This window comes from Harpia harpyja, chromosome 19 (assembly GCF_026419915.1).
Source record: "Harpia harpyja isolate bHarHar1 chromosome 19, bHarHar1 primary haplotype, whole genome shotgun sequence".
Lineage (NCBI taxonomy): Eukaryota > Metazoa > Chordata > Aves > Accipitriformes > Accipitridae > Harpia > Harpia harpyja.
This window is the reverse complement of record NC_068958.1, coordinates 2,881,021-2,893,656: the sequence shown is the minus strand read 5'-3', so window position 1 is coordinate 2,893,656 and position 12,636 is coordinate 2,881,021. Positions and strand designations below refer to the sequence as shown.

The 12,636-nt window shown below is 35.5% G+C and overlaps 1 protein-coding gene across 13 annotated transcripts in view; it reads left to right on the top strand.

Annotated features, from left to right (window-relative positions):
- CNTRL (centriolin) overlaps positions 1-12,636 on the top strand; it is a 37,280-nt gene that overhangs the window by 2,328 nt on the left and 22,316 nt on the right. For 9 of the 13 annotated variants that reach the window (XM_052815808.1, XM_052815809.1, XM_052815807.1 and 6 more), the window contains exons 3-14: positions 222-355; positions 894-1,024; positions 2,344-2,485; positions 3,319-3,505; positions 3,603-3,796; positions 4,963-5,010; positions 5,563-5,682; positions 6,556-6,781; positions 7,248-7,357; positions 8,526-8,720; positions 11,330-11,483; positions 12,157-12,377. In XM_052815808.1, the coding sequence (XP_052671768.1) occupies positions 222-355; positions 894-1,024; positions 2,344-2,485; positions 3,319-3,505; positions 3,603-3,796; positions 4,963-5,010; positions 5,563-5,682; positions 6,556-6,781; positions 7,248-7,357; positions 8,526-8,720; positions 11,330-11,483; positions 12,157-12,377 (1,862 nt within the window). Of the gene's footprint in view, positions 1-221; positions 356-892; positions 1,025-2,343; positions 2,486-3,318; positions 3,506-3,602; positions 3,797-4,962; positions 5,011-5,562; positions 5,683-6,555; positions 6,782-7,247; positions 7,358-8,525; positions 8,721-10,001; positions 10,237-11,329; positions 11,484-12,156; positions 12,378-12,636 lie in introns of those variants that run through there. The other 4 variants (XM_052815811.1, XM_052815813.1, XM_052815816.1 and 1 more) reach the window with 3 other exon arrangements.

Genomic DNA, 12,636 nt, shown 5'->3' with positions numbered 1-12,636 from the left:
GGCAAAGGGAGATGCATACTGTGCCTTTTTCAAAAGGCTATACCCGCTTCCTCTACTATGTCATTTCCTGTAAATGCCTCTGATGTGCTGTTTCTTTTCATCCCCTGTGGTGGTGGGGAATAATTTTCAATGTTTTCCCAGTATTCAGTGTGAAGTAAAAGACTAATATAAAAATAACAAATTCTGTCACTACTGAAGGTAGTTTCTCTGTTTAATTTCAGATGAAAATGGTGTTAGTTCAGGAGTTAGGTACATTACTGAACTCCTTATAAAAGGTCTGTCAAAACAGGAAAATTTGGCATGTATAAGCTCACTGAATCTTTCTTCCCCAAAGGATGGGGACAAGAAATTTAAGGTAAGTTACTGAAAATAACTGGTAATTAAACAAAGTTAAAAATTCATTTTGATTTCTTTTTTAGTAAAGGTCTATTTCTATAAAGTGGATGTAAACAGCTATATTCTAATTATGTTAGCCTAGTTCTACAAGCAGCTTCTGTTTAAAAAAAAAAAAAAAAGTCAGTGGAGACTTGTGCAAAAGAAAAAAATTTTGGGTCACTTAGAATGAAGTTTAGAATGCTATCCATTTGTGTAATTTTTTAGCTTATGGATTGTGCTGGTTTGGTTTGTTGTTTGGGTTTTTTTGAATGGCAAGTTCCCTTTTGTGTAGATGAGACTGGTCCATTGTAAATTTAAAATCTAGTTTTCCTCTTCCAACAATTTAGAAGACTGTACTTAAAAGCAGAGTTTTAGAATGCAACAGTGAAACTGTGATTAATAAAATGTTAGAATACTTTGTATTTTTTAATGAATAGGTGATTGTTAAAAATAGAAATCTGCCTTTCTCTTAAAAAAATAGAGCTGCAATCCTAAGGAATTAATTTTCTGTTCTTTAGTATATAGAAAATTTGGAAAAATGCTCTAAACTAGAGACTCTAAATCTTTCTAACAACCAAATAGAGAAGATTGAGAAGTTGGATAAACTGATGAAGTTGCGTGAACTCAATTTATCTTGCAACAAAATCAGGTAAGCAGAAACGTTGATGGTTATAGTAAGCCCAGATACAATAAAGTTGTTATTCTCTTATTGTTAAGTGAGTTCTCTCACAGGTGTGAACAGTTAAGGTGAATTTCCCATCAGCTGTATGTCAAGACTAACAGGCTTTGGTGAGATCTTAAAAAGCACTAGCTCTTAGATGGATAAATAGTTCTGGGAAGTGCTGTTAGGGTACCATGGCTGCTGTTAAACTTGTTTCCTAGGAAACCAAGCCAGAAATGCAAGTTTCCAGATGCCATAACGAAGAGTGTACAATAACCCCATTAAATGCATTAAAAATTTAATTAAACTTATACTGCATATTATTACTAGTAATGCAAGAAGTTTTCTTTTAGGAACAGAAGCTGAATGGGCTTGACCAGGCAGGCCGTAAACTCACTAAATTGCTTTTTCATTTTCACTGTTTTGAGAGTCTGTTACCTTGTCTGAGTGGTATAAAAATGTTGAAGGGTAATGGTTCATGCAATAGCAAAATTCTTTGTTTCCTTTAATTTTTCTGTTAGTGAATTATGATCTTTACGTGAGACTGACTTTGCAGCAGAGAAGCTGCGATTTCAGTAGAGAAGTTAACAATAGGAAGTAAGCAAGACACTAGCATTTCTATACATTGTATTTGCACAACTTCCTCTCTCAACAGGTACTGAAAAGGTCAGAGTAGCTTTTAGCTACTGCTGTATGTTTTGAGACTTTAGTTATATACAGTCAGTTCCTACTCAAAAAATAGTATGGTCATGAGCACGTTCTACTGTGCTTTGTTACAATACTCATATCTTTAGATAAATGCCCAAGTAAACTAAAACCTAGTATGTTTTCCTCATTAGCTATTTAGTGTTTTAATGAAAACACTAAAAAATGTAGTTCTGCATGCTGTCAGAATACAGTTGGTCCTTCCTTTGTACAGGAAAAACCCCAGAACATCTTTATTTTGGTTCATCTGTGTCCCAAAACATTCTGAGGAGAAAAAGAACAAATTTTGCATATTAAAATGGAATTACCACACATTAAAATAATTTTAATATTAAAATGTAGATATGTAAAAGTAAAGGTTTTGCCACAGTGAGCAAGAAGGTCTTGCTGTGAATTTTTTTTTGTCTTAATGTAGTACTTGGAAGTAAACTGGTGTAATTTAATTTGAATTGTGAGTCCATGGCAGTAAACAACTGTTTTTCCTAATCTCTTGGATGATAATTATTTGAGACATATTTTGGTGTAGTTTATCCATAATGCCTCAGTTACACTGTAAATTTGCTGTGGTTCATGATAAGTTATGTTTTTCTTCTTATTTTCAGTAAAATTGAAGGTATAGAACATATGCAGAATCTACAAAAGCTGAACCTTGCAGGGAATGAGATTGAGCATATTCCTGTGTGGGTAGGGAAGAAACTGAGATCCCTGCGCATCCTTAATTTGAAACAGAATAAAATATCATCAGTAAGTGATTATAGTTAGGAACAATAATTGCTCAGAATCTTTTCATGAACTGGTATATTTACATTAATTGACTCACTCTGAATAATTGCTGAATGTCTTTCCACAAAGTCTGTTGTGAAATACAGCCATTGTGAGCCTAATAAAGTTGAAAAACTCTCTTTTTGTGCCAGGTATTCAAAGCATAAACCTATATTATGTTGTTCGGGAAAGCCCAAGTTTTTGGAAACTAAGGAAAAACTTGGTGAAAATGTGAAGACTTTTGCATGTTATTGGTGGTGTCCCTTATGATACATTAATTATATGGTTTTGGAGACCTGTAAATAATCCATTTGCTTATATTTTGTATTTAGGACATGACTAGATTTACTTCTGTTGTCCAGGTTAATTTCCATGTTTTGCAGCTACAAAAGGGTGTCTATGAAATGAAATCACTTAATACAATTCCTGAATGAGTAATGCTACTTAGGAGGAGAAGTGAACTGGCTTTGAGTACTCCTCATGATAAAAGCTCCCTTTTCTTATAAGTCTGGGGGAATGGAAGGTTGTATATATCCACAGGCCTTGTTATCTTGAAATTTCCAAGGTCAAGCTTGATGAAATTTGCCCTCTTTGCAGTGGTATTTTTTTCATAGAAGAAACAAGCTGATTTTAGGAAGTAACTTTACTGTGTATTTTGGTAGGTTTTTAGAGATTTCACTTTAGCATAAACATTTAAATAGATCTTCAGAGATGGACCTAACATAAAACGTTCTATACAATCACAAATTCAGTAATGGGGTTTTAATTGTTCTTGAAAGGATGTCTAATCATTGTTCCATTTATCTTTGATTTAGCTCCATGATATAGCTAAACTAAAGCCTCTACAAGATCTGACTTCTCTATTCCTTGCTGATAATCCAGTTGTAAGTCTGCCTCACTACCGCTTGTACACCATATTCTGCTTGCGAGCACTGGAAAACTTGGATGGACAGCCAGTGACAAATCATGACAGGCAGGAAGCTCTAGAGAGGTTTAATTTAGGTAATAGTGATATGTTACAACTATAGTGAATGACACCAAATTTAAGTTTGGATGGAAAAGATTTCTATTTGAATGTTTCTGTTACTTTGTTTTTCAGAAGAGATAGAAAAATTAGAAAGAGAGCTGGAAAACACGGTAAAGGAGATGGAGAACCTTAAACTTAACCAGTCCAAAGTGCTTGAGCAACTTCGCCATCAAGATGAGGTCAACAAATCATTAAAAGAAAAGACTTTGCAACAGAAACAAAGCTATGAAGACCTACAAAGGGACCTGGACACCAAAAATGAATTGGTAAGATAATCATCTGCACTAAGTAAATATTTGGAATAGTTTTGTTGTCAGAAACAGAGTTGTCAATGTGAGACTTCAGGTGGCTGGAGATTTATGTTTAAAATTAAGAGAGACAAAACTTAGGCACTTCAACTTTTGGAGAGTGAATATTCCTTGATGAGTGCTTCAGTATTCTTTCTGTGGAATAAGTAAGTATATTGAGCCAGCAATCGGTATCACTCTTGTAATTTATAGTTCATAGTAACTTAGTTGTTTGTCTCCAGTAATTTTTTTTTGTTTGTTTAAAATTTTGTCAGTTGATGAAAGGTTAAGTATCTGCTAGCTGCTAAATGGCTGATGTACTGAATCTTCACTGTTGTTTGGACTTTAAAGTGCTGCTGCAATAAGGGAAAAAATTGAACGCTTTTACAAAAACAAAGTGTGCATATAAGTTGTATGTCAGTAATACTCCTTGATCGTTATTTTGGGTAATGTCCATTAGTTTACTGGTACTATATTCACATCATCCTAAAATCTTTGGCTTGACAAGTATCTTTCATTGGTAGCTATAAGATCCAAGAAAAGTCCTGTTGACTTGAGAGTGCTGGGTTGTGAATGACGTGATGGGAACTTAATATATGGCTTTTATCTTACTTGTTAGACTTGTCCTCTAAAATTTTATCCTTCAGAATCTCTATAGCTAATATTTCTATAGCGGTTTCTTCTGTGAACACACACACACACACTAACCAGCAGCCTATTTCTAAAATGTAGTTTTCAGTATAGTGAGATGTAGCAGCATATATTTTGCAACTTAACCCACTCTTATCCTTTGGATGACAAACTTTGCTTGCTTCTTTCTTCCTTTAGCTGATGTATTGGTTTGTCACAGTTCCCTTTCCGCAGAGCCTTTATTCCTCACTAAAGGTAGCCCCACTGTGCTCCTGGGTTGCATGGTTATTTTTATTTCTAGGATTTATTTGCATGTTTACTGAAGGAGGAACATTTGTATAAAGTGTTCCAGTGAGACTTTATATTCACTGTGGGTTTTGGATACAGTTTTCTTGATTTTTTTTTTTTTCTTTTCTCTGAAACACGGTTAATTTTTGCATGACGTATTGTTTTTTAAAACATTTCTTTAAGCCTTTCCTTTATTCCCATCTGTTCTATTTCTTTTCTTCCATTAGTCCTGCTTTCCACTGTCTATTGGAGTTTTGCTGCATGTTCTCCCTCAGGTATTCAGCGTGAAAAGTTGATTTTAAAAGAAATCACATGATGGACCTTTGTTTAAAAAAAAAACAAAAAACCAAGCTCAAAACCTAACTAGCACAAGGTTAAGCTAAAATGAAATGCAGGGTCTCTATACACTTGACAATTCAGATATTTTGTTTCTTTTACAGACAATGAGTCTTAATAGTTCTCACTGCTCATTAGTAGCAGTAAATACATTCATTATTTGGCAAGGATGTTGCTAAAGGATTGTACCCAAATTATTTTTTATCCTAAGTTAGTGACAAATTATTTTAGCATGTAAACATAAAAGGCCTTTCATGTGATCATTTGTGTTCTATTAATTGTGGGTTCTTGTCTACTCTTAGTCGTCATATTGTATCTTGTAATAAAGTTGCAGTTTGTGATATTCTTCATCCAAAATACACCATCTTAACTTCTGATGTGAGCTTCGTTTGAAAGTTAGTGTCTTTGCCCTGCTCTCTACTGAATTGAAATGTATGTGATAATGATAACAATTGAATGAATGCAACTTACTTTGTTTACTGGTTTATTAGTTAAAGCAGAAGACAATGGAGCTAACCCGAGCTTGCCAGAAGCAGTATGAATTGGAGCAGGAACTGGCGTTTTATAAGATAGATGCAAAATTTGAGCCGTTAAATTATTTTCCATCGGAGGTAATAATTTAAAAATAATGGATCTTTTCATCGCTGTTTCTCTTGCTTTTCAACTTGGAAAATAGAAAACTTAATAGTTATTCTATAATTCTAATATATACTGCTTTATTATGAGTTATTAGTTAGAAAATATAAAAATTTCATTTTAAAATCATAAGTTACAAGATTTGAAGTAAACTGAATCTGAGTGACGTTTAATGTGTTGAATATTGGTATACATACCTGTATGCATATGGTTCAGCTAAGTAGAGTCACTGAACAAATATTTCGTTCCTATTATGAAGCAAACAAATGATAATCCTTTCTTCTGGCTTAATTTTGGAGGCCCTTTCACTTGGAGAAATTCCAAAAGCCAGAATGTCCTTGAGTTAGACAGTATTAGAATTTCTGTCCTTTTTCAGTTGTTTTTTTTTCTCCTGGTAGAGCTAACCTCTGTCATACTTTCAAAAAAATTGTAGAGATGCCTGAATGAAAGGAGTCTGCACAAGAAATGTAAAGATCAGTAATCATTAACTACGAATGGTTCTTTAAGTCATGTTTGAATAAAGTTTAAGTGCAATAATGAAATGGACTAAGTATAATCTATATTACTATTAAGTCTAAAATATTAAGGAAAATTCCTCCAGTTAAATACCCACTTGCATTACCCATTTGCAACAAACTGATCATACCCCAATTGAGTTTGTTTGTTTTTAATTCCATTATAAAATAACAAGAATGTTCAAGGCCAAACAAGTCCAGTGTAGTCTGTTCTAATTATTCTGATTTCAGATTGGTTTTCTTTTATATGCTTGTTAAGAGAGTGAAAGGCATATTATGAGTTGACTGCAACCATACTTCTGAGAGAAAGACATATTGCTTCATACATTTCAGGATGTTGAACTTGATAATGTACCTGGTGAAAGCCCATACATTGGTAAGGCCAGGTATAAAAGAAATACGTTTGTAAGAGAAGGCTACATTGCTAACAAAGCTCAGCAGATGGAGGCTGGAAAAATGCAACTAGATGAAGATGACTTCTGTAAGAAACCCCAGCTGAAACTGCAGCTCGAAACTCTAGATGAACTACTAGAGGGTAAAGAAAAAAAGATTAGTTCAGGTAAAATCTTAATTTTTATCAAATAAAAATTAAAATATGTATATCAATGTAGTTTATTCCACTGATCAAATGTTCGACACATATTTGACATGAGAATAGCAATAGTGTGTCAAAGGCTGTAAGTACTGTAATTTCTAAACACCGTACTTGATGCATTTTGGGTCAAAACTATTATAATTTCTTTTTGCTATTATTTTAAGATCACTCAGGATGAAAGGATTAAATATTGTTGAAAAGGGAATGATAGGGAAGTTTCATATTTGATGCGTTAAGATAATTTTATAAGACTCAAAATTTAGACATACTTTTTGAGAAACAAGAATGTATTAGCTTTGATTATCACAATTTTAAGAAAATGTATTCTGATTGACATTTTAATAGAAAACATGTATCACATGCAGAATATTCTAATGTATGTTGTGGGTTGTGGAGTGTTGGTTTTTGGTTTTTTTTTTTTTGTCTGCAGCACAAAGAAGATTAGAAGAACTGCAAAGTGCAATAGGAAATGCAGAGCAACAAGTTTTGAAAGTAACAGGGGAACTGCAACAACTGGAGGATGCTCTGGCTCAGAAAAAAGTATGCGAAGTAGTTGCTACATGAATAGCAAGGGAAAGTGTTTTGAAGCAGTGTTGATGTAGAAAATACAACTCTTTTTCTCCCCATTCTTTTTTAAAGGAGACATTGTACATATGTAAATCCATTTGTCATGCATCAGAAAAATCTTACACGTTTTAGCTTGTTTATAAATAAGCTGTCAGAGTTGTAGTGCAATTAATTGCATTTAAACATGTTCCATGTGATGCTGATGATGATTGTTAATAACTTTGCCCAGAACGCTTTGGAAGAACATAAATATAGATTTGAGTACTGCAGTAAGTGGACAGTTAGGGGTCACTGCATTGTGCAGCAGGAGACTTGGATTTGAATTTGAACATATCTTCTTGGTTCCCATAACCATAAGCTTATAGCTCCGTAAAGGCTTAGTAGACAGAGCAGAAAGTAACAGAGCAATGGCCCAACATCATAAGCAGTGCTGGTGTCATGACATACATGTTCATGAGAAAGGAAGTTTTACCTGAACCTCTCAGTATAATTGTATGGATTGAATATGTTCTTATTTATCAGAAAAGGCCTTTCCAGGAAGGACTATAACTGTGTATGTTTAGTTGTGCAGCTAATAATAAGCAATGTAGCTACATAATTGGCAGGAAGAATTAATTTAAGAACACTTATCAGCATAAAACTAAAATTGTATCTTCCATTTCTTCAACTGTCATAAATTATTGCTATTTTTAGACTTTAAACTTGCCTTAAAATCAATGACCAGGATCTTCCATATTTTAACTTAAGAAGTCATAACTGGGGGGGGGGGGGGAGACAGTCCAGATAGTCTTCTTAAGACTGCAAGAAGGAATTAAAGAGACTTTTGAAGTCTGGTGTGAAAACAAAACACTTGAGGATGATGGTCAAAATGAGGGTTCTGGTGTTTCCTGGTATGGTAGACTAATGTTATGAAATTTCTATTTACCATAAGCAAACTATCATTCTATTTTCTCTTTTTGAGAAAATCCTATGAGTTTTTGTTACCTTAAGAAAATAAAGACGATGCAAATAAATGAATAGATCACTTTTAGGCAACCTGTTAGGCTAAACTAGCAGTCTGATTTAACTTTTAAAGATGTTCTTGATCAGCTGTGTATTTCCAATTAAACTATTTTACCCAACCTCGTAATATGATCTCCAGATATCACAGGCCAACAAGGAAGGTCTTGAACAGCAGTTGAGTGGAAAGATACAAATCCTGCATCAGCTACACAAGGAAGCTTTAGAACTGGAAAATCAAATGGAGAAACAGAAAAGAGAAATAGGGAAAAAACAGAAAGAGCTTGAAGACTTGCAGAGTTCTCTTGCTTCTGTAAATCCTGAAGACCCAAAACATGTAAGTAAAACTGAAATCTTAAGTTTATTTGTACTGCATATATTCATGTACTGAGAAATGTAGTAAAGGCTGCTTTAACAGATTACCATTCAGTTACGCCTATTTCGTGAATTATACATTCTTTTCCTGTTTATCAGTTTACTTGTATGTTTTTCAAATGATAACATCTAACTCATCAGAATTAAAAAAAAATAAACAAAACAGAAAAACAAACAACCCCCCTCCCCACATGAACAAAAATAAACTTTCGTAAAACACTTGGGCAACTGATTTTCAATGCAGTTGATGTACAGCACATTGAGAACTAGATCTTTATGCTTTGCAAAAACGTGCTGTGCAGAGCCTTGGAGACAATTTCTGCGTAAGATATCCTTAATGCATCTTTTTGTAGAATCTGGCCTGAAGATTTTTAAAGGTCTGTGTAACTGCTACAGGCCTATAGCTGAAGTCCTGCTTTGTCAGAGAGCTCTTGCATTGGCACAAAAGTCTGTTTGCCAGAGGTCAGCCTAGAAAAACTGTAGTGTCTGAGTAGCAGGTGTAGCTGACCTGTCTGAAGTGGTGACAGCTTGTATTAATATTCCACCCTGTGAACTGCAGACAGCTCAAGGCAGCAGCAGCTTTGGCTTTACACAGTAGTTCAGTATCCTAAAACTAGAATCAATTTTCAATAAATGTAATTCTGAAAAGATTTATACTGCCTTTTTGGTGGGGACTTATGCCCTTTCTCTGCTGTCACATACAGTCCTGTCATTACTGGTAAGATTCCACAAGGTCTCAGAGGTACACGTTGCAGGTTTGGGGCAAAGCTGGATGCACCAAGAGGAGCTCTAGCTTGATAGTCTCTTTTCTTGGATGTCCAGGGAAGCAAGATTTTTTCATTTCTGAGTTATTAGCTGTGTGCAGGTACAGCAAACGTTTATAGACATTTTAAATTAAAATGAAGTGGGATGACTTTTTTAATAGTGTTTTAAAAACGCTTATGTCTTTTTAAATGAGAGCTTTTCAGGCCAGCTTGATGCTTTTAAGTATGCCAAGACAGACTCTTTAGGCTTGGCTCCTGGTTTTGGCTGACGCCTGCAAACACTTTTTTAAAATGCGTATTTTTTTTCGAATTTTTTCCCCCCTCAGCTGTTAGTAACAGGAGGGCCGTGTGCCTTTCAGGCAGGATCCCTAAGCGGCTGGCCAGGCCCCTTGCAGGGAGCGAGCCCGGCCCTTCCCGCAGCCGCCCCTCGCTTCAAACGACAACCCAGGAAGCGCCGGCCGGGACCAACCGCCGGCGGAGCGGGGAACGGCCCGGGCCAGCGGCGGGGAGCTGCGGCCCCGCGCTCCTCCGGGGCTGCGGAGGACGTTGTAAGCAGCCTGCTGCTGGGGGAGCAGAAGCGTTGGGAGCAGATGGGAGACTCCGCTTGATTGCTTTCTGTGCTGAAGATACCGGTTCTTTAGTCAAATGAATTCTAGAGCAGGGGTGGGGCGTTTTCCAAATGATATCGGAGGAAGAAAAGACAAAGGCAAAGCTGTAAGTGTTTGGGTTTTTTCAAACAGGGCTTTTGTGGCTTTCAGCAGCTGCAGCAAAATGACTCAGCAGCAGCGCCTCTACTTGGGTTTTGCTTGTTGAAATCTCACTTTTGAAAGCCGAATGGTAGTTTGTCTTTAACAAGGTGACAAGCTGGGTTGTACTAAACTGAATGTTAAAAATAACTTCCGGTTTAATACATTAAAAACACAGCTATATTTTTACCCATTACTTTTGTTATGGAAGCAACTTTATAAGTGATTTTTTTGAGAGCTTTTATTTAAAATTTCTACTGCTAGCTCGGTTTATTTTTTTGAGTAGTAAGAAGAAGGTGCTGTTTATCATGGCAGTATAATTCTGTATTTTTCAAAGTTTTCTGGCATTTGAGTTGTTTGTTTCTCACTGGTATGAAATTACTCACAGATAGCACTATATCGTGTTGATAACCAAGTTTTGTACAGAGCAGAAACTACTGGCTAAATTCATACTAAATGCATGAAGTCCTGACCAAAGTCTGTGAGCTGCGGGTATAGTGTATTTCCCAGAAATATATAGTTTAAAAAAAAAAAAAAAAAATCTGCTTTAAGTAAATCTTGGCTATAAAGTTGGCCTGACTTGCTGGTTGTTTGGAGTATTTTCCTTCGGGTGGTGACCTGACATTTTCTAAAGCATCATCTGCTGTGAAGGCAATGCAGGATGACAGGATTAAAGCTGCTGGAGGAAATCGTGTTTGTTCTTGACCGAAAGAGGAAATGGTATGACAAAAAGTAAAGGCAGGAAGAAAGGTAGTAGCCGTGAGTAATAATTCATAAATGCAAGCCTTATTCACCATGCCTGGGCAAAGGGGAGACTACTAACGATGCTGTTAGTCACACAGATTGCTTGCCTATCTGGGATTCTTTGTGGGGCAGTAATGAGGAAAAATAACAAAAAAAAAATCAACCCCAAGCACCACAGCATATGCTGCCCTTGTGACTTTTGCTGCCTGTAGTAAGACACTGCGGAACTGTGCTAAAATAATGATTTGACTTTTTAAATTTTAATCTTAGTAATATTGATGTTGTCCCACTTTACCTTTCCAACTGTTAATTTACAGGCTCACATGAAAGCTCAAAAAGCAAGTAAAGAACAGCAGTTTGATGTAATGAACAAACATTACAAACAGCTTGAGAGTCGCCTGGATGAAATGCTTTCTAGGATTGCTAAGGAAACTGAGGAAATCAAGGACTTGGAGCAACAGCTCACTGATGGTAAATTTTTCTTTTTGTTTTATGGTAGTATTTCTTGCATTTAGGATAACATGACAATTGAATTGGGCATTCAGTTTTGTTTATCTTTGCTTAAATGAAATACACAGTGTGTAGGAAAAGGTTAAAAAACTATTCTTATCTAAAAGGAGACTTTGGGTAGATTATTTATTTATTTAAAGTAGGTTCACCTCACTTGTACATGGTTGGGGAAGGCAGTTGGCAGGGGGGGTGGTTTTGGGGGTTTTTTTTTTTTCTTTTTTCTTAAGGTGGGGGGGAAGTTCTGGAAACTGACTTAATAAATCAACAAACTATGTTTATGTATACATTTAATGTACACCTAGTCTATGTGAAAGTAAATATCCCAGAAAACAATATGAATATAAAAACTGAAACAAAATTGATTTAAGTGTAAAGGTAACAAATGTCATCTTAGGTAGGGGAAGGAATGCACAAAGAACTGCAGTTTCTTTTTAACTCTTCCAGTGGTCAGGTTAATACAGCAATACGGGAACTCGTAGCCTTTAAAACACAGCACAGGCATTTTCTGGTTGCGTTCTAGTTACTTGTTGTTACTACATATTCCAATAGGCGAACATCTTAAAGGAAAGGCGGTTTTGTTTTGTAAATAAGTGTGGTTTCTTAATTATCTTAAATTTGTTTTGCATTTCTGCAGGTCAGATAGCAACAAATGAAGCACTGAAGAGGGATTTAGAAAGTATTATCATTGGATTACAGGAATACCTGGAAAGTGTTAAGTGTCAGGCAAAACAGGCCAATAATGCATGTAAGGAGTTGCAGAAAGATAAAGAATCTTTGCTACAAAGATTGGCAGATCTAGAGGAGGAAAGAAACAACCTGGAAATAGTTGCCATGGATGCAGAAAATATGAGAAAAGTAAGGCTTAATACTATGTTTCTTCCCAAATTCAGATACCTAAGAATAAACTTAAAAAACAAACAAACAAAAAAACCCCAACAAAAACAAAAACCAAATGATCAAATTGGGAATAGCAAAGCACAGTTACTTGGATAAAGTAATTTTTTGATGTGGTAACTTCAATTTGATGTTCCCATGCATATTAAGAACAGAATTTGGCCTTTAAAACCAGTTGCAAGAGACAAACAGTAAATCTGTACTTTATGGAAGATGTCTC